General features: G+C 39.7%; 2 protein-coding genes across 2 annotated transcripts in view; one reads left to right on the top strand and one right to left on the bottom strand.

The window, feature by feature from the left end:
- The window catches only part of LOC143849615 (small ribosomal subunit protein eS8-like), a 64786-nt gene extending 47741 nt beyond the window's left edge, over nucleotides 1-17045 (top strand). The window contains exon 5 of the mRNA XM_077358698.1: nucleotides 16770-17045. Within this exon, the coding sequence (XP_077214813.1) occupies nucleotides 16770-16848 (79 nt within the window). The 3' untranslated portion in view covers nucleotides 16849-17045. The remainder of the gene's footprint in view (nucleotides 1-16769) is intronic.
- Nucleotides 17046-21124: 4079 nt separating this feature from the next.
- On the bottom strand, nucleotides 21125-24114 carry LOC143849879 (pirin-like protein). The gene is made up of 6 exons (XM_077359160.1): nucleotides 23909-24114; nucleotides 23770-23819; nucleotides 23625-23663; nucleotides 23486-23514; nucleotides 21867-22033; nucleotides 21125-21755 (listed from the first exon to the last, which is right to left on the bottom strand). The coding sequence occupies exons 1-6, from the start codon at nucleotides 24025-24027 to the stop codon at nucleotides 21251-21253; spliced, it is 909 nt and encodes a 302-aa protein (XP_077215275.1). The 5' UTR covers nucleotides 24028-24114; the 3' UTR covers nucleotides 21125-21250.
- Between the last annotated feature and the right edge of the window lie 904 nt (nucleotides 24115-25018).

Below are 25018 nucleotides of genomic sequence, written 5' to 3'. Positions count from 1 at the left end.
GACCATGCCAAGGTCCGGTCCAATTAAGTACGGACCCTTTAACCATCCAGATTATCATTAAATTTTGGGAAATGAAATCCCCCGCGACGGTTAAAATCCCCTTTAAGGTTATTCGTTAAGTTTTGAAGGCAAAGAAAATGTTAAAATGGGTGAATTTATCCTCAAGCAGTGAACCATTCTCACAGAAACCTAGACCTAGCTTCAAACGGGTGGGTCGGGTTGGGTCGGGTTGACCTGCGGGTCACGCGGGTTGCGGGTAAAAATGACCCACATTCCCTACGGGTCAGCAACTAGTGATCCGTACCCAGTGCGGGTGGGTCGCGGGTCGACCCGCAATTTTTTCCAAAATAGTGTTTTTTTTTTGCCGGCGATAAATTCACCCCCTAATTTTCAAGATGGACGGTACAACCTACACCATAGGATGATCCAAACCGTCCATTTGATGGGCCACAACGTAAATAGATCGTGCCCCAAAAATCATTGCCATAGGATGATCTCAACCGTTCGATCTATAGAATTTTCCATATTGTGATTCCCTCTTTAGATCGGAGGGTTAGAATCATCCTATGCTAATGATTTTTTAGGCACAACCTATTTACATTATGGCCCATCAAATGCACGGTTTGGAATTTGGATCATCCAAAGCATATATAACCTTGGGGTCAGAGTTTCAAACTTTCAGTTTAAAGCACAACCTACTTTCCTATTTTTAGTTCAAAGCACAACCTATTAACATTGGGGTCACGGTTTGGAATTTGGATCATCCAAAGCACAACCTATTTTCAGACTTTCAGCATATATAACATTGGAATCTGGAAGTTGAAGAGTGGAATTTAGATATATTTTCAGACTTTCAGCATATTATAATTTGGGTCAAACCGCGGGACCCGACCCGTGTTTTTTTTCGGGTTGGGTCACCATGCTCTTAGTTACAAGCATCTTCTTTTCAGACATCCATCTTAAAAACTAGGGCTGCAACTCGACCCGTGTTTCACCCGACCCGCATCGACCTGACCCGAAAATAGCCTGGGTTTGGTTCAGGTTTCTCGGGTTTCGGGTCGAGCTGGGTTGAGCATCCAAAAGCCCGCATGAATCTTGGGTCGAGCCGGGTTTGAAGGGGCTTGACCCGACCCGACCCGAGTTACATAAGTTATAGTATGTATTTTTTTCTTCTATTGTTAGTTAAAAGTTAAAAGTGAAAACCCACGCACGCACTGTTATAGTATTGTAGACACCCCATTTTGACCGGACCAAAGTTCGCTGTGTTTGAGCGAAACCTTATCAAATCTTGGAATTAGGCCCCAAATTTCATCCTAAACTAGGTTGGGGTCCTACCGGGGTCCCTGCAAATTTTCATCGAAATCGGAGCCATTTTGCTCGGCGAAACAGACCTGGGCAATGAATGTAGTTCACTCCCAAAAGGGAAGTGAATCATCTACAAGGGGGCTGTCCATGGGGGAAAAGGGAGTGCAATTATATCATTTCTCATGAAAAGAGGGGTGCATAATCCCGTCCAGATCGCGGCCGATTCGTGCGCTCATCAATAATTGTGCGCTCATCAATGGGGGGTGCCGTTATCAGCTTACATTTGGATATAAAAAAAAAATCGAAGGAAAAAGAAAAAAGGATCTCATTCTCGCAGAGAGGGAGAGAGCAGAGAGGGTGAGAGAGATCCGGTACTCCGGCCTCATCTCCGGCCAACCACCATTCTCCCAACCACCACCACCAACTCCGGTCAAAACCCGTCCCCAACCACATCACCATCGCACTATCAAACCCCCTCTCTCGGTACACCTTGAAATCCCTTCGAAACCCATTTTGTAAGAAACATAAAGAGATTGGAGAAGAGAAAAACGGGGAGAAGAAGGAGATTTTAAGAGAAAATCTCAGATCTGGATCTGAGATTTTCAGAAATCAAGGGGTTTTTTCCATCTTCTTTTCGTAAGGCACAGGGAGAGAGAAAGAGAAAGAGAGAAGGGGATTTGGACGAAGGCCGACTCTTCATCTTCTCCAGCAGATTCAAGCCAAAACCGGTAAATCGCTTTCTTCTCCGGCCTCTCCCCACCACCACCGAGCCACCATCTCCGGCATCAAAATCCATTTTTAATTCCACCCTCGCCATCACTCCTACGTCTTCTCCGGCTAGCTCGCCAGAGCTCCGACCATTAACTCTTTCCTCTATTTTTGCCCATAGCCACCATCTCAAAAACCCCATTCTCCATTTTCTTTTATTCCATCAGATCCAAACCCCATTCCATAGCTAATTTCTGATTCCTTTGCAAACCCAGTTTTCTAATCTACCATCATTATCCCCATTTGAAACCCACCTCATTAATTTTTCATTCTTGGCTGAGGAAAATAGCTCCGGTCATACTCCGGCAAGGCTCCGATTTGATGTCGAAACCCTATCACAAGCTCAGGTAATTTTGTTTTGTATTAATTTTCAATGTTGATCTTTGCTATAATTTTTCTGAAATTGAATGGTGTTATTGTCTGAATTGGTTTCAATAAGCTTTATAAGTAGTATTGTGATAGTCAATTGTCTTCGGTCATGGCTGTGATGGTGCTTAGATATTCTGAGATTGCATCATGATTAATACTTGCAAATAAATTCAGCTTGAGAAGGTCCGGTCACTTAGTTCAATGTGTGACAATTAGAAAACTCAGTCTTCTCATGACAATGGTATCAGAGCAATCTTATGAGGTTTCTTAACCCTGTGGATCCGGGAAGTTTATTTTCAGGTTGCTTTGAGCAAGTTTTAGAGGAGATTATTTTCAACTCGTGGATGCTTGTATGATTGCCATTGGCTGCTAGTATTGAGTGTGTCAATGTTTGAAGGCTATGGTATTTGGATTTGACTCCGGCATGAGACGATATTGAGCATTACATTTAAGCTTGAGTTATTATTGGCTACTTGAGTTGGCTTTAGGACAGAAATCATATCACTACTTGCAGTTGCTTGTTTTGGATTGATATTGTGATTAGTTGCTAGTACCTTGTGTGGCAATTTTTGCGGACATTTGTTTCTGCTTGTGAGATTTGTTTTGGCTTGTGGTTGATTGTTGTAGACAACTCACAGGGTTCTTTTGACAGAGGTTCAGTGTGGATAGTTTTATGTGTCCGATTCATTGATCTCCCTACTACTTCCATTGAATGTTTGCATATATTTTGTGTTGACTGGCTGATTTTAAAAGAACCCTGTAGCTCGGGAATCCACACGAGACAAGTGGTCGAGAGTTTGACTTACATTAGAGTGCCAATTCTGCTCTATAACATTCAAGTAGCTTAGCATACATTCAGCTAGTCAGAGCCCTTCCATTCAGAATCTTCAGTCACATTCAGCTGAAGATTTTTGCTTCCACCGAATGCATCCTAGAGTGACAGTAGATGGAAAACACAGAGGGACTGCATTGGATAAGATTCTATGTTGTAGTTGGCTGCTAGAGTTCGTTTTGATTTGAGTTCCCATTGTGGCTGCTAGTATTTGATCGGTGATTGATTATTAGATCTACCCAATTCTTCCACTACATATTCACTTCATTTTCATATTGATTGCTGACTTTTCATGTTTGCATTTTGCTTGACATGGCTAAGATGAATTACAATTAGCTACTGGACCTATTGATTAGAGTATAGGAGGGGACAAGGTCGATTATTGGGGTGTGCAAAGAAACAATGTGCATTGTTTGAAGAAGTATGCGGCCTTAGCCGAAAACGAGATCAAATTAGGCCTCAACAATACCAATCCCTTTAATGAAGAAGAAAACTTTTCAAAAAGGGGAGAGTGTCGGCAAGTGGGCGATGAAGGCGATAGCCCAAGCCCATCTTTAGGGGACTCATTCAATCTAAGTAGTGCTCCCCTCTTTTGTTTAGTAGGCTTACCCAACCTTTCAGATATGCCCCCTGTTATGCATCAAAATTTTTATAAATTGGGAATATCATTTGATATATTCGTATAATCTGTTGAAAATCTAATACTCTTCTTATACTAAGCTTTGAGTTAGGTTTTGAAGATGGTGATGAATGGATTATTCAGGTGAGACTATCTTGAAACCTTATCATACTTTCTTTTATTTCATTAGGCTACCCAGCGGCTGGTCTGGGCTAATTAATTTTATAAATTGTTTAATTGAAGAAGGAAATCAGATGATTTGCACTAATCGATGTCCTTGACACGAATATCGTCTGATTTCAAGGCGGTTTGTAGAAATATTATATGTGTAGGAAATCAGATGATTACTTTGGCATCATCTGATTTCATTGGAGTCCCCGTATTGGGGTTTGTGGTTGGCTTTGAAGTGTTTAATATTGTTTTTTACTTTATTAGGCTATCCAGCGGCTGGTCTGGACTAATTAATGTTGTTTATCATTTTATGATTGCTACATGTTGTGCAATCTTTAGTTGTAGATCTTACTTTGCGGATATTTGATTTATTTTTATAATAATTGAATGGAAATTTGAGTTTACTTGGTAACCTTTTTCTTCTCTCTTTGGATAGACTAGCACAGTCTTCTAGACTTCTTTAGATAATAGAACCTGTACTAGGAGACATACCCTGTCTCGTTAGGCAATCCTCCTTTGGAGGCAAGCCTCATTTGTAGAATCCTCTCTGAGATTGCCTCGATTTTCTCTATGTTAATTAGAGACCAATTTGGTCAATTAGTTGTCTTAGCCTTGCTTCCCCCTTTGCAAGGGCAATGATAAGGTTGCTTAGAGCCCATCTTTGTGTGTTTGGGAGACCCGTCCGGTCTCATTCTCTCGTTAATCCTCTTTGTGTGCTTTTTAATTTTGGGAGAACACCCTACTCGGCTTGGCTTCATACCCCTACCCTTATGGGTATTGGGTTGCACATTTGTTGCACCCTGAGGGCTAGGTAGCTGTCCGGCCCGGTTGGGTGTTTTACCTTTGCCAAATGTGCACAAGGTCTCTTATTCCTTTTGCTTGTAAGCTTCTCCTTAGTCGATAGTCCATTCGCATAGGAGTCAGCCTTGATTAGAGAGTCTTTGACTCATTCATCCTTTAGATAGTGTTATTAGAGAGTCTTTGACTCATTCGCCTTTTAGGTGGCGTTATTAGAGAGTCTTTGATTCATTTGTCTTTTCAGTAGTGTTGTAGGAGAGTCTTGGATTCATTTGTCTTTCAGGTGTTGTTATTAAAGAGTTCTGACTCAATCTTTCTCTTTTAGAGAGTCTTTGACTCATTTATCCTTTAGTCGGTGTTTTTGGAGTCTTTGGCTCGTGTTTCCATCTTTTAGAGAGTCTTTGACTCGTATATCCTTTAGTTGTTGTCAGTGGAGTCTTTCACTCGTGTTTTCTCTCTTAGAGTGTCTTTGAATCGTGTTTCCGTTTCTTTCAGAGAGTCTTTGGCTCATTTGTCCTTTTAGGAGTGTTATTAGAGAATCTTTGATTCGTTTACCTTTGCTTTTGATAGTGTTATTTGTTTAGGGGTTTCCCCTATTTACCCTAAGGTTTAGCCCTAGGGTTTTGCTTTGTGTATTTCCCTTAAGTCTTTGACTAAAAGGGTGAAAACAATTAAAATCCAAAAACATATTAAAGCATTTAAAAATCCCAAAACATTAAATATTTTAAAACTCAAAAACATTCGAAAAATCTTAAAAAAGCCTAAAGTGTTGAGTGTTTTAAAAGTATTAGTTAGGAGGGTTCGTTTCGAACTACGTTGGCTTGATCCTCTTCCGAGGTACGTAGTGCAGCTTGGGATTTATATCCCAAGTCCAGCCAAACTTTTGTAAATAGCGTTTTAAACCTTTTTGAATAAACAGCATTTGATTTCGAAAAGCTCTTCCTTTAGAGTTAGGACTTTGTCCTAGATAGAGAGTTTAGAGTTAGGTTTTGATCTTTGTTTTGTTGTGTGCTTGTTGGTGATTGTTTTAGAGTTAGGGGTCTGTCCTAGAGTTATAGGAACGCCTCCGTCCGGTCAGTCGGCGATCCACATCGCCGAGTGATGACTAGAATAGGATACGCTAGTCCACCTTGGTTTTCTTTAGAAAATACAGCCTAGTCACACATAGGTTGTAGGAATCACCTGCATTAGCTTAGGGCTAATCTGCATTTAGTTAGGGCATATAGGGTGTCCTAAAATCCACAATTCACTGGAATTTAAATAATTGTACAAGAAACTTTAATAACTAGTCCGGTCTTTTAAATCGAGTCTAGGATAGAGGTCTAGGTGTCTTAGGCATCCTAGCTTAGAATAGGCGCGAAGAACTACGTTGCCTTGATTCTCGTGGAGGCGGGGATACGTAGGCTTCTTTGGATGAATACCAGACCATATGAGGACTCGGGCTAATAATTTAGAGTCTTAGGATTTGTTGTGTAGTCATTGTATGTTTTGATGTGTTTTCTTACTTTCTTGTACTGATCATGTACCTTTAGCTATAGCTTGCATGTGTTTGTACATCAGAATTTAGACACCCATTAGGTATGTCACTCATAACCTAGCTATGCTCAGGTGACACATCTTTCATTTTATTTTATGTGTGTTTATTATTTTTATCTTCAGGAAATGCATGCTTAGGTAGACGACTCCTGAGGATCGTTCCCATTTCACATGATTTTTACCCAAACTTCTTTGAAGTTAATAAAAATGGCATAAGAGACCAAGTGCTTGCACTCGGACGAATTGGGGGTGCTCTCAGACCTTCCCCATTCGTAACCAGGCACGAACCCATATATATTTCTGGTTATCCATTGCACAGAGGATTTGATTTTAGGGTTCCATGGCATATCCATGGATGGCGACTCTGAGTTTATTTCAGGTATGTCTTGGTTTCGAGCTTTGGCTCCGGATCGAGACATATCTCTTTCTTTTTATATCGCCACTCGTGCTATGCTATGAGGGTGGCATCCGTTTCGAGAGTTCTTTGGCAGAGCTCTCCATTCACGTGGATGATCAAGAGGATGGTGTAGGGACTAGTTTCCCTCACCTCACAACCTCTTCGGATCGGGGTCCACAAGTATGTGAGTGTAATTTCAGCTTCTATGAGTTGAGTTGATTCAAGTGTTTGATTCAGCATTGTTTGATTGTAATTACATCATTGTTTGATTACAACATTGTTTGATTCAAGTGTAATGTGAGTGTAACTACATCATTGTTTGATTCAAGTGTAATGTGAGTGTAATTTCTGCTTCTATGAGTTGAGTTGCCTTGTCAAACAAGAGTTTTCCTTAAAAAATTGTGTCAACGTGAAAAAACCCGACCCGACCCGACCCGAGATATTTCTCGGGTAGGGTTGGGTTCTCCAAAACCCGACCCGCCCCACCCGAGTTGCAGCCCTATTAAAAACTTATCGAGTCTTCACATCGATCTATATAAATTGTTCCCTAGCCTTCGTGTGTTTAAGAACACATGCCCTAAAATGCAGGTCATGTTTTAAGTTAGGGATATCATTCACTGCCTTCAGCCAGTTTGGCATAGATGACATTCTTCTAGTTAAGCGTCTCCATTTCGCTAACTAGTTCTGCAAAGGAGTCTACTATTGATGTTTCCTCTAGACAGTGTCATTTCGCTAGATGAAATAGCCCCTTCACTTCTATGCTTTCACTACATCGATGATGTGGTTGACTGGTTAGGAGGTACATGCAAAAGAGCATCTGCAGCAAATCTATTTCCCTACTTTAATGTATCATCATCTATTATATTATCATTAAACCCACTACCTATATTTGCACTTGCCTCTGAAATCTGTGCAACTTCGGAACCGAGTGAGAAATCATGGCTCTTAATTATTTTAAGCTTTCGAAGTTGACTACTTTTACTCTGTAGATGGCTGCCTCCAGGTGGGCCTATATTTAAGAAAGAGTAAATTTTTTCTTAGATATGACTGTAATTTTAAACAATATAATACAATAGCTTTGGATTATATATAATTTTGGGTCAATTGGTCCCACCCAAATCTTGAATTTGATTGCATTACCTCCTCAATCGGTTTGTATGTTTTCTTTTACACTTTGATTTCACTCCTAACATGGTGATAAGTTTTGGTATATTTTAATTTTGAATTCAATGCTTGGAGGATTTTAGTCGTGGTGAGATTATGAGAAAAAGATCCATCAGGTTGTCTTGCTCAATTGTTGGCATTATCTACCTACATCTTTATCTACTCTTGAGATTCTTGAGCACTCTATTGCCCATAAGCACCCTTGCATTTTTATAGCCTTTCATATATAAATAGAACTTAGTTTATTTAGAGCACTTCGTTTTTTGTGGTTGGGAGGTCCTAAAACTTTCAGCTAAAGTTTGCTTCAAGAAATTACTCCTGTGTACATCTAGATTTCCAAACAAAAATAAAATAAAATGATGAAAAATGCAGATGCAAGAGTATTTTTAGAAACCTCCTTACCATTTTTTGAAAATGTTAACTTCAGAAACCTCCAATCAATAAAATGCAGACAAAAATACAGAGAAAATGAAAGTGAGATGGAGAGAGACCATGGTCTCTCTCTATTTTTTTTTAGTGGCAAGATATCATTAACAGAGAGAGAAAAATACAACGCCGACCGAGAAGGTCAGCGAGAAAGAAAAAAAATGCCAAAGAATAGAAGTTACAGAGATGGATTTTAGATTCAACATCTTCACCAGACAAGGAGAACAAAAAACCCAAACTGTCTTCACTAATAGACAAAGAGAACAAATATCTTCACTACGAGATGATCTCGGGACAAAGGACCAACTTCAACAAATCCAAACTGTTTGCCATAAACTTGGATCAATCTCAAGCAATGGATTTTGCTCAAATCATGGCTTGCAGTTTGGATAAGCTCCCTTCGATTTATTTAGGTCTTCCTTTTGGGGTGGGTAGGCCAAGAATATCAACTTGGGATCCTATAGTGGAAATGATTGAGAGAAGATTGGATACTTGGAAACGAAATCTTGTTTCTCGAGGTGGCAGGGTAACTTTAATTAAAGTTGTTCTCGTGAATATCCCTATTTACCACCTTTCCATTTTCAAGTGCCCTGTGAGTATTGTGAAGCGCATTGAGAAAATTTAAAGAAGGTTTTTATGAGGTTCAGGAGATAAACGGGGTTTCACATTAGTAAAGTTGGAAGATGTTTGCAAACCTTTGAAAGGAGGTGGTCTGGGAATCAGGAGAATCAAGGAAGTAAACTATTCTCTATTGGGAAAATGGTTGTGGAGATTTGATGGAGAGTTGTGGGCAAGGGTGATTGAAAGCAAATATGGGGCAGAATTGGGTGATTGGGAGTCCAAAGATATATTAAGGAAACCTGGGGTGTCAATTTGGCATGACATATTGCGTATGAAACATCGATTTAATGAAGGTATATGTTTTAGAGTATATATAGGAGACATAATTAGTTTTTGGCATGATATTTGGTGCTCTCATTCTCCCTTCACTACAAGAAACAAGCTCTTTAGTGGCGAAAAAAGCCGTCACTAAATATCTTGATGTCGTCACTAAAAGGTTTTAGTTGCGACAAATTCGTCGCCACTGAGTCGCCACTATAGGTGTGTCACTAAATATAATAGTGACAATTTTAAAATATTGCCACTAAATAGATATCTTTTAATGACGACACAATTGTCGTCACTAAAAGCATATAAATAGTGACAAGACTTGTCGCCACAAAATTATGAAGAAGTTGTCACTAAAAGGCCTATAGTCGCCACAAAAAAATCGTTGAAGAATCTTAGAACTCGCTTTTAGTGGCGACAATTGTCGTCACTAATTATATACTATCAGTGACAAGAATAGTTGCCATAAAATTGTAACGTAGTCGTCATTAAAAGTCATGCATCGCCAATAAAAGAATTGATTAAGAATCTAAACCATGTATTTAGTGACGACAAATGTCGTCACAAATTATTCAGTGTATTTAGTGACCACAAATGTCGTCACAAATTATTCAATATTAGTGACAGCTTAAAGTTTGTCACTAATATTTAAAATTTTAGTGGCTACTGGAGTTACTTTAGTGACGATTATTTCCATACCACTAAAGCCTTTAATAACAATAATTGCTCAATATTTATTAAATGAAAATTTTAAAACCTGTGAAATATTTGTTACCGAACTAAATTATACATAAGTATTTGATCATAATCACCAACAATTCAAAGCAGAACTTGTTATGAATTAATATTAAAACACGTCTTGACATAAACATAAATATTCATTAAACAAAACAAGCTTTCTTGTACCAACAAAAAAATAAAGTTCATACATTTAACCAAAAATCTAAAAATAAAATAAAATATAAGTCCAAATTGCATGTAGTGCATCTCCACACTCAATGAAAGCATTTTCACTTAGGGACAAAGTCGCTCTATCAACTCCGTGAAACTAACTTCAACAAGCAGTTCATTGGCATCCTCTTGAAATTCTAGTTCAGCTATATACACACTTCAACTTGTGTGAATCGGTGGGCTTTTCTATAGTGTTGTCGTCATGGTCATGTCATGCTGATGTTTTCAGGTTTGAATCCAACCGTTCGATTATGATAGGCAGATGATCTGGACTTTCTATTTGGTGGGTCCCATTCCACGCAGGGCTTGACCTCATTGTAATGTCATTCAAGGATTATTCATAGTGGGTCCTACCTTTGGTTGATCAGAACCGTACAGGCCCTGTAGTGGGCCAGAAGCGCCCCTGTAATGACCTAATTGGTAAGAAATCTGATTGATCGGAGCGGTCCACCTGCTGATGTTTTCAGTTTGAGATGGGCAGATGGTCTGGACTCCCTATTTAGTGGGGCCCACTCCTTGTGGGGCCGCCCTAGTTGTAGATCCTAATGACATGTTGGACCTAGATTGTGTAACGATGAGGTCAGTACCATGTCTCTTATGTCGCAGAGATGAATGACATGTTGAATACGTAATGGTGATGTCTGGACGAGGTTTAAGACTTTGGTCAAATCGCATGGAGCCGTGGGCAACATCCAAACATGCCCGCCATTCCTTTTTCCGCAACCCAACTTTCTTAATAAATAAAGAAAAGGGGCGTGTATCTACTAAAAACCGGGGTGTAATTTGTTTACAAAAATCCCCACGCTGCCCAACTACGTGATAGTCCACAACGGAAGATGGAGCCCATTGTTTGTTATATACACCATTCACCTAGTGGCCCCACCATTGGTGGCCTATAATGAGGTCCACCAGATTGGATGATCTGAGTCGTTTATCTAAGGATAAACGTACTCGCTCTGATCTGTCTTTGATAGTGATGGAATGAGAGTGCACCACCAATGATTCTTTCCTAAGAGAGTGGTAGGGTGACTGGGTGAGTGAGTTGGACTATCCGCGTGTTGGGCAAGGCTTCTCATTCTAGCCGTATCAATCGATCCTTTAAGGGTGAATTTCCATCGCTAGAAACAGACAATGGAATCAGCATCCTATTCCTATCCCGCCTAGTTCCAGGGAATCAGAATAGGAATTGGAATAGGTTACCCGTGACCTTTTCCAATTTCGTATTTCAGTGATCCAAACACAGTCACCTAAGAGTGTCCCTATAGATATACTTTGTATAGTAGCGAGCCTTATTAACATGGTGATCATAAAAAAAATCTTTAAACAATATATTTTTCCTCTATTATAATCATGGTGAGAATTTGCATTCACAATCATTTAGTTTCACTTGTAGCAGATGAAGGAGATCATGTGAAACTGATAAGGTTGCAACTTGGGACGGGTTTTACCCGACCCACATTGACCTGGCCCAAAAATAATCAGAGTCGGGTTTAGAAATCATGGGTCTTATAACTTATTTTGTAGTATATTGATATACTTGTTTTCATTGAGGTGATGAGGTTTGTGAAGTGAGAAAGTAATTTTCTCCTTAAATGTATGGTCTTGGTGACTTAAATTTAGTGATTTGTGGTGTGGAATTTTCTTCTTTTCACCAAACTTTGAAATTAGTCGCTATCCTAAGATAAACATTAAAATTCAATCCAAGAAACTATCTCGAGTAGGGTTTGGTCCTCCATGTTGATATCATTAATAGAGAGAGAAAAATACAACGCCGACTGAGAAGGTCAGCGAGAAAGAAAAAAAAGCCAAAGAATAGAAGTTACAGAGATGGATTTTAGATTCACCGTCTTCACCAGACAAGGAGAAAATAAAACCCAAACTGTCTTCACTAATAGACAAAGAGAACAAACATCTTCACTACGAGATGATCTCGGGACAAAGGACCAACTTCAGCAAATCCAAATTGTTTGCTATAAACTTGGATCAATCTCAAGCAATGGGTTTTGCTCAAATCATGGCTTGCAGTTTGGATAAGCTTCCTTCGATTTACTTAGGTCTTCCTTTTGGGGTGGGTAGGCCAAGAATATCAACTTGGGATCTTATAGTGGAAAGGATTGAGAGAAGATTGGATACTTGGAAACGAAATCTTGTTTCGCGAGGTGGCAGGGTAACTTTAATTAAAGTTGTTCTGGTGAATATCCCTATTTACCACCTTTCCATTTTCAAGTGCCCTGGGAGTATTGTGAAGCGCATTGAGAAAATTTAAAGAAGGTTTTTATGGGGTTCAGGAGATAAATGGGGTTTCACATTAGTAAAGTTGGAAGATGTTTGCAAACCTTTGAAAGGAGGTGGTCTGGGAATCAGGAGAATCAAGGAAGTAAACTATTCTCTATTGGGAAAATGGTTGTGGAGATTTGATGGAGAGTTGTGGACAAGGGTGATTGAAAGCAAATATGGGGCAGAATTGGATGATTGGGAGTCCAAAGATATATTAAGGAAACCTGGGGTGTCAATTTGGCATGACATATTGCGTATGAAACATCGATTTAATGAAGGTATTTGTTTTAGAGTACATATTGGAGACAGAATTAGTTTTTGGCATGATATTTGGTGCTCTCATTCTCCCTTAAAGATCTGTTTTCCTGCCGTGTTCTTTGTTGCTTCCCAAAAGGATGCTATGGTTCAAGATTGTTTCGAAAGGAGTGAAGACAGGGTGATCTAGGACCCTTCTTTTAGAAGGAACTTTTTTGACAGGGTGCTTCCTGAGGTGCCTAGAGTTTTTGAGTTGCTAGAGAGTTGTAATATCCGCCTAACTGGGGAGGATAAGAGGGTATGGATTTGGGATTCTGCTGGGGTATTTTCAGTCAAATTTTTTTACAGTTCTCAAGTTTGGTATCATTGTGCATTGTGCTTAGGCGCAGGAGAATCGGTGGATCATTTATTTATTCACTGCAGAGTCACCAGGGAAGTATGGAGTAGTATCCTTCTCAAGTTTGGTATTTCGTGGGTCTTCCCATCTAATCTTAGAGATTTATTAGAAGGGTGGTTGTTGGTTCCCTAAAGATCTAAAGGGAAGATCCCTTGGAACATGTGCTTGCTAGCCACTCTGTGGGTCCTGTGGAGAGAAAGGAACACAAGAGTTTTTATGGTGTTTTTAGCACTCCGCCTTCTCTCTTCATTAAAGTCATAGCATTGACTATTGGTTGGGTAAAATGTATTCCCTCCTTTCGTTTTGTCTCTTCATATGCTTTTTGGGAGGGATGAAATGAAGTTTGTCTTAGTGTTGAGAGGAGGGAGACCATTGTATAGGATTGGCATCCTCCTGTGCAGGGGATGCTAAAATTAAACTTTTATGGCTCGAGTTTGGGTAATCTAGGTCCTGCCGGAATAGGGAAGTCCATAGAGATTCTGGAGGAGGGGTTGTGTGGGCTTTTTCAGGGCCCATTGGGACTGCAGAGGCACGCGAAGCTGAAGTACGAGCGGTTCATCAGGGGTTAAAAAGAAGTTCTTGGTCATCTTGTATTTTTGACGCCTTCTCTTGTTTTTTTTGCCCTTCTTTGTATTTTCTGCTTGCTTGTATTTTTGGGGATGACTTTCTTGATCATCTCCTTTTGAAATGAAATTCGCTACCATTCAAAAAAAAAGAAAGAGAAGAAGAAGTTACAAAGATGACAACTAAATAAGGACAGAAATAAAAAAGCTCGAGCTCCTGCCTCCCGACTTAATCTCGTCAATCCATCACGCAAATCTTTAAGGGTACAACTTACTACCTTTCAGCCAACCTATGACGTTTAACGGGTCACCTTCCACTATAACCTTAGCCAAGTCAATAGACTCAAGCTGCCTGATGCCCTGTAAAGCTGCTCTTATTTCTGCTTCATTAGAATCAGCAAAACCTATCGGGCCGGAGAAAGCCCAAATAAGAGTGCCAACCTCATCTCTAAGAAGACCACGAATCCCAGAGGGGCTAGGATTGCCGAGACTAGATCCGTCAAAGTTCAGTTTTAAAAATCCCGGAGGCGGTGGACACCATTGAGTTTTTTTTGGATTTCTCTATCTTTGTGGTTTTCTATCTCTCTATCTTGGTGGTTTTTCTGGATCTCTCTCATGCTCTCTCCAAATGCTCTTTTAGGTGAGGGATGAAGGGTCATGGAAATGAAAATAGGGAAAAAGGCCTTCACCTTATTTATTTAAAGTAACATTGCTCCATTGTATTTGAGATATGAAAGGCTACAAAAATGAAGATTGAAATGGGTATTTAGCTTCTCTATCTAGTGTAACAAAATGCCCAGTGTGAGTGGAAAGAAATGAAGGAGATGCAATCAAATTAGTCTTCGCCTTCTTTATTAAAGAAAAAAATTACAGAAGGCCATTGTTTATGTAGTTTTGAGAGGAGATAGATTTAAAGTGACATGAAAAGGGTGTTTTAACGGTGACAAGCATACAGATGATAAGTAGGTTGTGGGATCTGTCAGATAAGTAGCGAGGTGGATGATTGGCTTGTCGAACATTCAAGTTGGATGGAGTGAGGAGTGCCATATTTTGAGAGAAAGGTGGTGATTGACTCCAACTAACCTTACCAGACGAGGACATGACAACCTTGTACAATCACTCAAATGAGTCGTCTACTCAAACTGTAACATTGTGGAAGGTTCGGGTGGACCATCTCTCTCTCTCTCTCTCTCTCTCTCTCTCTCTCTCTCTCTCTGGTTTTTTTTTTTTCCCACATTTTTTCTCGGCCAGGGTCTCCCTCTCTACTTTCTTTTGCATTTCCCATTTTTTCTGCATTTTGTCAAGTTGGAGGTGCTTAGTCATTTTAAGATTTTGACTAAGTAAATTCCTACTTTCTCCAATCCTACGATTTGTAGAGGCAAAAATGGACGTGTAAAAACCTTCACAAATCTGTCCATTTTTGCATCCACAGTTTGAAGGGTTGGGATGATCCTAAGGAGCTGATTTTTTGGACATACCCTATCAATGTGAGGGCCTATCAAATGAATGGTTTGGATCACCCAAACAATGTGGGCCCACTGTAATTTAAGCCATTGGTGTAGCTAAGTTAGCTACACGTGTGTAGCTTCACTTAACTCTCTCTCTCTCTCTCTCTCTCTCTCTATATATATATATATATATATATATATATATATATATATATATATATATATATATATATATATATATATAGGATTCTAATATCTTGCATTCTATATTTATATTTTTAAAGTAACATTTTTATGTAGAGGGTGAGCCTTGTGGTAAGGTTGCTCCATTGTGACCTGGTGGTCACGGGTTCGAGTCACGGAAACAGCCTCTCTGCAATGCAGGGTAAGGCTGCATACATTTAGCTCTCCCTAGACCCCGCAATGGCGGGAGCCTCATGCACTGACTAAACCCCCCTTAAGGAACAGAGAAGAGCTATTCCTGTAAAGAGACATTTACAACCACGTCCACAGTCTTGGCACCATCGAATCACGTTTATTTGGAGTGTCTGGCATGCCATTAATCTCCTCTTGTTCTTGTTCTTACCGCATCCGGATAGAGGTTTAGAATGCTGTTTAATTGTTTCCATCTCAGACGTGAGGATTTTCTGTTGGGTAAAGTGCTGATGTTGCCAATAAAGCTTTCAAATGACTAACTAGTTATCAAAATACAGTAAAAATCAGTACTTCTGAGAAAAAAAGAATGACCTGCACTCTGGTAATATCTTGATTACAACTGAAGCATTCTTAACTGAAGAGATGGATGTTGCAGTAGACAAATACTATTGATTACAGTGAAATTGTCATTGTTTTCTTATTTTGATGAAATCCTCAAAATCTTTGAGCTAGATTTCATTTGCTATTGACCTTGTCATGACATGCGCTCTGGTCTTATCCTGATTTGAAGCTTGATTGCGTGTATATTCAACATCATGTTATTCCTATTCTTTTTTGTCATATTTTGAGAGTTCATTCACTCAAGGTTTGACACTTGATGGTTATTTTCATTTTTTATTGTGTGTTTGTGTGTACACTTATTCCCAATATTTTGTTACTGTGGCTGAGGCCTTGAATCCTGTAAGGGTTTCTAAAGAGTATCCCATTCTTATCAAGTCTACTACTAATGGTTGATAGGAGGGGGAGGGTGCAGCTGAGGAGCTGAAGAAAAGCAACCATGTCAAGAGGAAGTTAGAGAAACGTCAACAAGAACACAAGCTTGACCCACATATTGAAGAGCAGTTTGGCGGGGGCAGGTTATTGGCTGCCATCTCGTCTCGGCCTGGCCAATGTGGTCATGCTGATGGGTACTTTCGATTAACATTGTCTCTTACATATTAGATTTTTGTAAACATTTTGATGAAAAGAAGATTTTTGTAAACATGACCCACATATTGAAGAGCAGTTTGGCGGGGGCAGGTTATTGGCTGCCATCTCGTCTCGGCCTGGCCAATGTGGTCATGCTGATGGGTACTTTCGATTAACATTGTCTCTTACATATTAGATTTTTGTAAACATTTTGATGAAAAGAAGCTTACGCCTTCACCCAAATTTCGTGTTGCTTGACAGATATATCTTGGAGGGTAAAGAACTCGAGTTCTACATGAAGAAGATTCAGAGGAAGAAGGGCAAGGGCACCGCTGCTTAACCATGTTTGCCTAAATCTTACTGTTTCTCTAAGTTCAACCTTCCTCTATCATATATGTTTTCCTTTCAATATGTTTATTAGCTGTAGATTTATGCTTTGGGTTCATCCAACTTTTGATCTTACAGCAAAATCTTTTGAAGGAGTTTTGGGAATCTTTGTTAGAAACTTTGAATTGAAATGGTTGAACAAGGTCAGGTGTAATTTGCTTAGTTGATGGGTGATGCTATGTTTCAATCTGCTGGTATTCTGATGGCCTTGAATTGAAATGGTTGAACAAGGTCAGGTGCAATTATCAAAACATGGTTGTGCTGATATCATTTCCCAAAATAAATTGTATTTTGACTCGAGTTTTATTTTCTTATTTTTCTGCCTTTTCTCACCCTATCCTCACGCCCTCTCTCCTTCCATCCTTATCATTTGTTAGGCTTCTTGTCATTTAAAAAACTGCAAGCATCTACACAAACGCACCAAATATGGTTAATAAAATATACAGTCCAAGTTAACTCTCTTACAAAATTCATTGCTATTGTAAACATACAGACAACACTTCCAGCAAAAGCTATTGGCACTGTCGCACAAACCCCAAAATCTCAATATAAACTAAGCATAAGGGGTGAAAATTTTCATTTTTATAAGAAATTTAGTCATCAAGAAACTAACCCAAGTCCACATATTTCCCAACCTAATGTAGCTAATCAAGTCTTTAATAACATAATCAATCATATCTAGGAGTTAATGTCCTTTCATTCTGGTATAAACTGTACACCATAATTCAGTTATCAGTATATAGTCAATTATCCACTATCGGTTCCTAAATTGAACTCAAGATTGTACAGTGCCTCAAGCATGCCAACCTCCCTTTACAAATGGGTCCAAATAAGCAGAAAGTGCAATTCCTTTTGTTTGGAGAAGAACAAGAAGCAGAGTATCCCCCAAGAGCTATGAAAATCGAAAAAGGAAGCCAAAGACAAAAGGCAAGTACTGAAACTAAGAGGCTTCTCTTGTGGGAAATAGCTCTGCCACATCCACATCAGCATAAGAGTGACACTCTACCCATGAATGTTCTCATCTTTCCGGATCGCTGATGAAACCATTGAGGATCGCAAGTGGATAACTGACTATACACATGATCGTTCTTCTTTCCAACAATTCAGAATTTAACTACCTAAAAGAGAATTCTAAATCACATGCCTCAAGATTCTTTTTGGAATGGGTGATCAATTATATTCCAAAAAATTGTGTATAACTTACAAGCTTGATTATTTCACTTCCATTTTAATTGCTGAGGTAAAGGGACTACTTCAAATTTGATACATACATTCAAGGCCAGTCCCCTATCGATCTCGTAGTGCTCAAAAGAGAGTGCAGTAAGTGTAAAGCTGCCAGGCACAAGCGAGATAATGTCGTCCACATAAGATTTTGCAACCGCATCAGCTGAAGCAACGCCGAAGATGGGGAAGAGAAAGAGAGGAAACATTGAGGTTATCCACATTGGAACAGCTTCGGTGAGCCATTATATGAATACCCAAGGGAGGATGACAAGCATGTTCCTGATACTCTTTGGTGTGCCAAGGCCAATAGTGAGGCAGAAAACCAAGCATGCCATAGGGCCTAATGCTATGAAGAGGCAGTGAAAACTGAAAGCTGGTTTGAGTGAGGAATGGGAGCCTTGTGGCCTTGGTGAGGAGGTTTGAAGTGGAAGTAGAAGTGGACTTTTTGGTTATTTGAGCTTAGATTCACTGATGTATGTCCATCCATGTTGGAAGCAGAAGATTTAGTTGCTTGCGTTTGAAAATAGGGGTGTATGAGAGAAGACTGGAAGTGGGTTTTGCTTCTTTTGGGTGGATGGAACTTGTAATCGACAAATTTTCTTTTGTTAAATGGATGATGCACTCATTTGTTTGAGAGAAAAAGACATTGGAGAAAAAGGGTGTTTAAAGGGCCGTTTGGATATCATCATTTTAAAATCCTGACTTTCTTCAAAACCCAGAATTGAAGAAAGCCAGATTATTAAATCCTAGATTTTAAAATATGATGTTTGGACTGTAATCTCCAAGCATTTAGTATTATGCTATTTGGATGACCATAGATTCCAAAGGCACTGATTTTAGTTTTTAATGATTAGTTTCTTAAACATTATCATTTACTAAAAATAGTTGGGAATTCCAGCTACTACTAATGCATTCTAACATTTACAATTAAAATTCAAAGAGAGCCTGATCTATAAGCTCTATTTCATATTTGCCCAACTCGCCTTTAACATCATTAAAATACCAAGAACCAATATAAAGTAACATAGATCCAATAAAGCTATAAAAAATTAAGCCCATTACAAATTATAGAAATTGAAATAGAGTTTTTTTTAAGAGTATATTTCCCTTCAATCAAATCAATAATAACGAACGCCGCCCTCCTTATTCAGGAACCCAATGAGGGGGGCATACCACCCTCCTTCTTATTCAGGAACCCAATGAGGGGGGCATACGGTCAAAACAAGGTATATAGTAAGAAAATAATAGATTAAGAAAAGAATAGATACCCCGGAGACAAGGAAGCCAATCAACAAGCGTTAGGAGTCTACAAAACGAAAAAAGCCCAGCTCTACCCGAAAGCCAATCACGAACTGCTCGCTACTGGAACTGACGAAGTCTTCAGACTCCTGTTCCGTCCTTGAGCCAATCTATCCTCCAATCTTCTGGAAATGCCAAATTGGGGTAGGGATACCCTAAAAATTGGGGTGGGGATACCCTTTGTCATAAAAAATGATTTCTAAAACCTGCATGTACAATAGGGTCGATTATAAAATCTTAATGGTGGATTATATTTGGGGGTGAAACAGGAATAAATTGCATTTTGAATATGAAAGAATGGTAGTTTACTATCTAAGTTCTCTGGAGTGGTGCCACAAGGATGTAGTCGGTATTATGAAACTTAGCATCTCGCTGTGTCTTCGAAAGTATGCCGGTAGAAGATGTTTGATGGGCACTCTTGTCTAAGCGAGGTGCTTGCCGCACTCATTTAGGAGGTTGGCTTCTTGTGACATGTTGATCCCCAGGGCCCAGCAGACTATGGGATGGAACCTTGGTGGTTTTCTAAAGAGTAGTAAGAAAACTTGCTTGTGCATGTACGCATAGTGAGGAATCGAGTCGAAGCTTGTAGGCGTGCCCTAGAGGGAGCTTTGACCCTACAAGCTAGACCAATCTCTAGGTTTTCCATGAGTTTCCGTTGGAGTAGTTTCGGCCGCGTTCGTGATACGCAAGTCTTTTGGATTAGTCAATGGTGATGCTTGCTCCTTAGTTGACCAAGCCTTCAGATTTGGCGGATTAGGAATCCAAAAGACCATTTTGCCGTCTTCTTCATCTTCTCTAATTTTTTCTATTATCTCATCTCTACCATTGTCGACCATCGCTACAACTTGCAAGAGGAATATGAGGAAGAGGGAAAAGAAGAAGACAGAGAAGAGGAAGGGGAAGAGAAAGAAGAAGAAGAAGAAGAAGAGGGGAGGAAAAAGAAAGATAAAGAAGAAATGATGCCAAAAAAATAGAAAGCACCGAAATAAAGGAAGGTGTCAGAAAAAATTGCAGACACCGAAAAAATGGAAGGTGCTGGAAAAATAGGAAAGAAGAGGAAGAAGGAAAAAGAAGATTTGGAATGGAAAAATATGGAATTCGGGGTTGACTCGGTAAAATATGGGGTCAACTTGGAAATTATTTGGTTGACTCGTAAAAAGATGGGATTGATTCAAAAATTTGGGGTCGCCTCGGTAAAAGTTGGGGCCGACTCAATAAAAGTTGTGATTGACTCGGTAAAAGTTGGTTTTAATTCGATAGAAGATGGGGTCGGCTCGGAAAAGTTGAGTTCGACTAGATAGAAAAAAGAAAAGGGCCTCAGGTGATGTTTATTTTGGATTTTAAGAAGCACATTTTAGTCCACAAACTAATTCTGGGCAAAATTATTCATTTGGTTTATGGTTGTAGAATCAATTTTTAGTCTCAAATGGATTCCATGTCCCTACAAAAAACACATATATTGTTGTGATGCAAAAATGGAATGTAAAATTGATTCTAGCACAAATCATCCATACAATAATCATTGGAGATCGAATGAAAAAAAAAGCTCTAAGAAAGCCAAAAATCTTGTTCGGCTCACCCGACCCACCAAGCATGTTTCCAAACAAACAGGACCTTAATAAATTTCTAAAATCTCTTTCTCGGGGCATGTGTTGAGTGCCTTTTTTAAGTAGATCATTATATAAAAAATGCCACCAATAAAAATGTGCTAGAACTTAATTTTTTTACTTGATTATTCTTGAAACAACACTGAATTTTTATACACCCAAAGATCACCACCATCTTCTATCTATTTCCCAAACCAATAACCAAATCGAAAATCCAAAAACAACCTAAAACTCAAACCCAAGCATAGATTGAGACCTCCAGTGCTCGGCCTTCTCAAACCCATTGCTGCAAGAATCGAAATCCTCAATAGTCTGATCTATCTCTTCTTGGGTGTTCATCACAAAGGGCCCAAATTGCACCACAGGTTCCCCCAATGGTTCGCCTCCCACGAGTATGAATCTAAGAGGCTTAGAAGATTTATTCCAAGCTTCGAGCCCGTCACCGGTGCCTAGAAGAAGAAGGTGGTGAGCGGCCGCTGCGGGAGATTTTAAATTCCCAAAAATTCCTTCGCCTTCTAGGATGTAGACGAAGGCGTTCCATGTGGGAGGTATAGATTGTTGGAGATGAGCATTGGGTTTGAGAGTGAAGTCTAAATACATGGTGGGTGTTCTTGTATAGACCGGTGAACGAATTCCCATGGCCTCGCCGGCTATAACTCGAACCTGAATGCCATCTTTCGAAACTTTTGCGACGTCTTTGCCTTGTAGCTCTTGATATTTTGGATCAATCCTGCAATTTTGATTGAAAGAGATCGATTCAGGCTCTAAGAAAGTGTTTAATTCATAGATCACCCTTTAGAAAAATAGTTTGATGGGTCTACTAAAGATTAGATTATCTTACATTTTGTGCTTGGAAGAGAGATTGATCCAGAGTTGAAGACCCTTCTGAGTTCCTTGGCTTGCAGGCATTTCTGAGTGGACAATCCCTTTTCCCGCTGTCATCCACTGCAAATCGCCGGCTTTGATCGTACCTCTGTGCCCCTCAAAATCTTCATGGATGACTGCTCCCTGAAAATTTCAAAAAAATTGAGGTGGTCATGAGAAAGATTAATGACTGAATAATACGGGGGAGTGATAAATCGACCCCTAATATCTTAAATCCACCCCCCCTCCCAATCACCCCCTATAAAGTTATCATAATATATGATTTCAACATTCATTGTATCTAGAGGGCCAAGAGCGGTCGGTAAACGGCGTGGGATCTGCTTGTACTCTCTGGATTGTGGGGCCCCTAATCCTATTGACAGATAATAAAGGAAACCCATGCAGTGATGTGGGTTCCATGACCACAAGCTTCTATGGTCCCAAGCCTAGTTACATAACTCGCCAGTATCATCGTTGACTCCCTTCTACCTTGCCTTCATTCTTTCCTGACTCAGCATTTTGTCTTAAATCATTTAAGACTCTTTTGACTCTAAAAGGGAAATGCTATATTCGGCCCTACTCTTTTTACTTGGGACAGCCCCCTCTAGTGTAAGAGGAGGGCAGTCATAAAAACACTGGAGATGGTTTTCCAAAGTAAATAAAACAAGGGGGCGAATATATCATTTCCCCTCTCAAATTATTATCTCATCAACCGAGTACTTGGACATATCATCCGATACTCAGCCGTGTTAACCAAGTATTCAATTGGGACATGCTGAGTCGAATACGACTATGATTTACTTTAGCTTTTTGAAATATCTTCCGAAGTAGACAACTTGAAAAGGGGTCTCATAACATTTATATTAGGGCTGCAACAGGGTCGGGTTTTTCAAAACCCTAGCTCAACCCTGGATCCCTTTATCTCGGCCATGAGCCGCCCTGACCCTGAGTCAGGGCCGAAAAACCTCAACCCTTGCTCGCCCTGTAGGGCTCAGTGCTGGCCCTAGCCCTGGCCCGCCCTGATTGGGCAGGACAGGACCGGGTCGGACCAGCCCTAATTGACCCTAGTGCAAATACCTGTTAAGAGTAGCAAAAATAAAACAACCACTTATCATATAGAACAAAATGATCAATAAACAGAGAAAGGGGACAAAATAAGACAATATGAATTCAACAACATGACAGGCAACATAGACAATTAATAATAATAATCTAAAGAAACACCAATCCAAGATAATAGAAAACATTAGCAAAAGAAACATGCATAGATGGTTCAATTCTATAATAGAAAACTTAGGGTCGGGCCGGGTCAGGGTAACTGATGCATTAACCCATAACCCGACCCGACCTAAGTCAGGGTCTAAAAAAATGAACCCTGACCCGCCCAAAGGGTTGGAAAATCCAGCCCTGACCCTATTCGGGCTCAGGACGGGTCACGGCTGACAGGGCCAAACTTGCACCCCATTTTATACGGTAGGGCCTAGAAGTTAGTTTTGAAGGGCTTATACACACTACTTCAATCTATGCACTGCACCCAGCCTTAGAATGACCAAAAACATCGTTATAGTTAGTAGCCTTGGGACACGTGAAACGCACCTCCAACATGTAAGTCACCGTCTCAAAACCTGTAAAAACATAGAAAGAGAGAATCAAATCCCACCCATTTCCTTCTCTTTACAAACTAATCCAATTCACAATACAATGTTAAAAAAACATAAATTTCAGAAAATCAAACCTCTATGAGGATGGTCAGGAAATCCAGCAGGAGCTGAAACTGCAAGATTCAAAATAGAAAAAAAAGGCATAAAAACACTCAAAACACAGTAACTTCAATCACCCACCAAAAAAAAACAACAAATAAATAATGAAAAAATACCCACTTGAGAATTCATCCAAAAGAAGAAAAGGATCATAATATTTCAGCTCGAACCTGAAAAATCACAACCCATTTAGCAGAAAAGCCTATAGAACAAAGAAAACTAAAAACTAAAAAAAGAAGAAGCTTGTTAGCCTTTTTACCTTCCTATACTTCTCCTTACAACGGCTCCATCTCCTTCATGTTGAGGCCTCGCCTGAAATTTTCTTACAACGGATCGAGGATTTCTCAGAGAGAGATGAGAAATCTGGGTTTCAGACATTTTTTTTTTTTATCAGTTGGGATTGGAAAAAAGATTAAGATTGCTGAGTGAAATTGGGGGGAATGATGTATTTATAGTGCAGATTTGGATTTGCTTATAACGTTATTTTGGGTCTTTTTTGATTTGAATACATTGCATGAGTCAAAGTTCACGATTGGCCTTCTTCAACTTGCGTGAATCCGTGGGCTTTTCTATAGTGTTGTCGTCATAGTCATGTCATGCTGATGTTTTCAGGTTTGAATCCAGCCGTTCGATTATGATAGGCAGATGATCTGGACTTTCTATTTGGTGGGTCCCATTCCACGCAGGGCTTGACCTCATTGTAATGTCATTAAGGGATTATTCATAGTGGGCCCTACCTTTGGTTGATCAGAACCGTATAGGCCCTGTAGTGGGCCATAAGCCCCGCTGTAATGGCCTAATTGGTAAGAAATTTGATTGATCTGAGCCGTCCACTTGCTGATGTTTTCAGTTTGAGATGGGCAGATGGTATGGACTCTCTATTTAGCGGGGCCCATTCCTTGTGGGGCCGCCCTAGTTGTAGTTTTATTAGGTGAGGGATTATTGATAGTGGACCCTACTCTGGTTGATCAGGACCGTCTATCTGACGGGCCCTATCTTGTTTCTTTAACAGTTCCAAGTTGGCGCTATACAGACAGTCCCAACAACCAATTAAATGTATTTTTGGCGAGGAATGCCTTCTGTGGGATCATAATGGGTCCCAGATTTGATTGATCTGAGCCGTCCACTTGATAGGCTTTGTTTTAGATCGCCTATGCTCTAAAAAACAACCCGTTCATCATCTGATCCTAACATTTAACAAAATATAATTGAAAGCAAGGGTTTAGTTTCAAAGACAAAAATTCATATTATTATAAGCTTAGGATTGGATTGATTTTACGGCATAGGAGTATCTAAAGTAAGGCCTAGAGAATAGACAGTCTAGATCAATTGAAGGTGGAGCCAGATTATGTAACAATGAGGTCAGTAC

Source organism: Tasmannia lanceolata, unplaced genomic scaffold (assembly GCF_043159265.1).
Source record: "Tasmannia lanceolata isolate RefF3 unplaced genomic scaffold, GAP_Taslan_0.1 ptg000018l, whole genome shotgun sequence".
In the NCBI taxonomy this organism is placed as follows: domain Eukaryota; kingdom Viridiplantae; phylum Streptophyta; class Magnoliopsida; order Canellales; family Winteraceae; genus Tasmannia; species Tasmannia lanceolata.
This window is presented reverse-complemented; position numbering and strand designations above follow the sequence as displayed.

Bases quoted from the DNA above. Each gene is read 5' to 3' on its own strand.
- LOC143849879 (XM_077359160.1), bottom strand. From the start codon at position 24,027: ATGTCTGAAACCCAGATTTCTCATCTCTCTCTGAGAAATCCTCGATCC. The intron at 23,820-23,908 runs GTAAAAAGGCTA...GTGATTTTTCAG, and splicing joins GTAAGGAGAAGTATAGGAAG to GTTCGAGCTGAAATATTATG. The intron at 23,664-23,769 runs GTGGGTATTTTT...TGAATCTTGCAG, and splicing joins TCTTTTGGATGAATTCTCAA to TTTCAGCTCCTGCTGGATTT.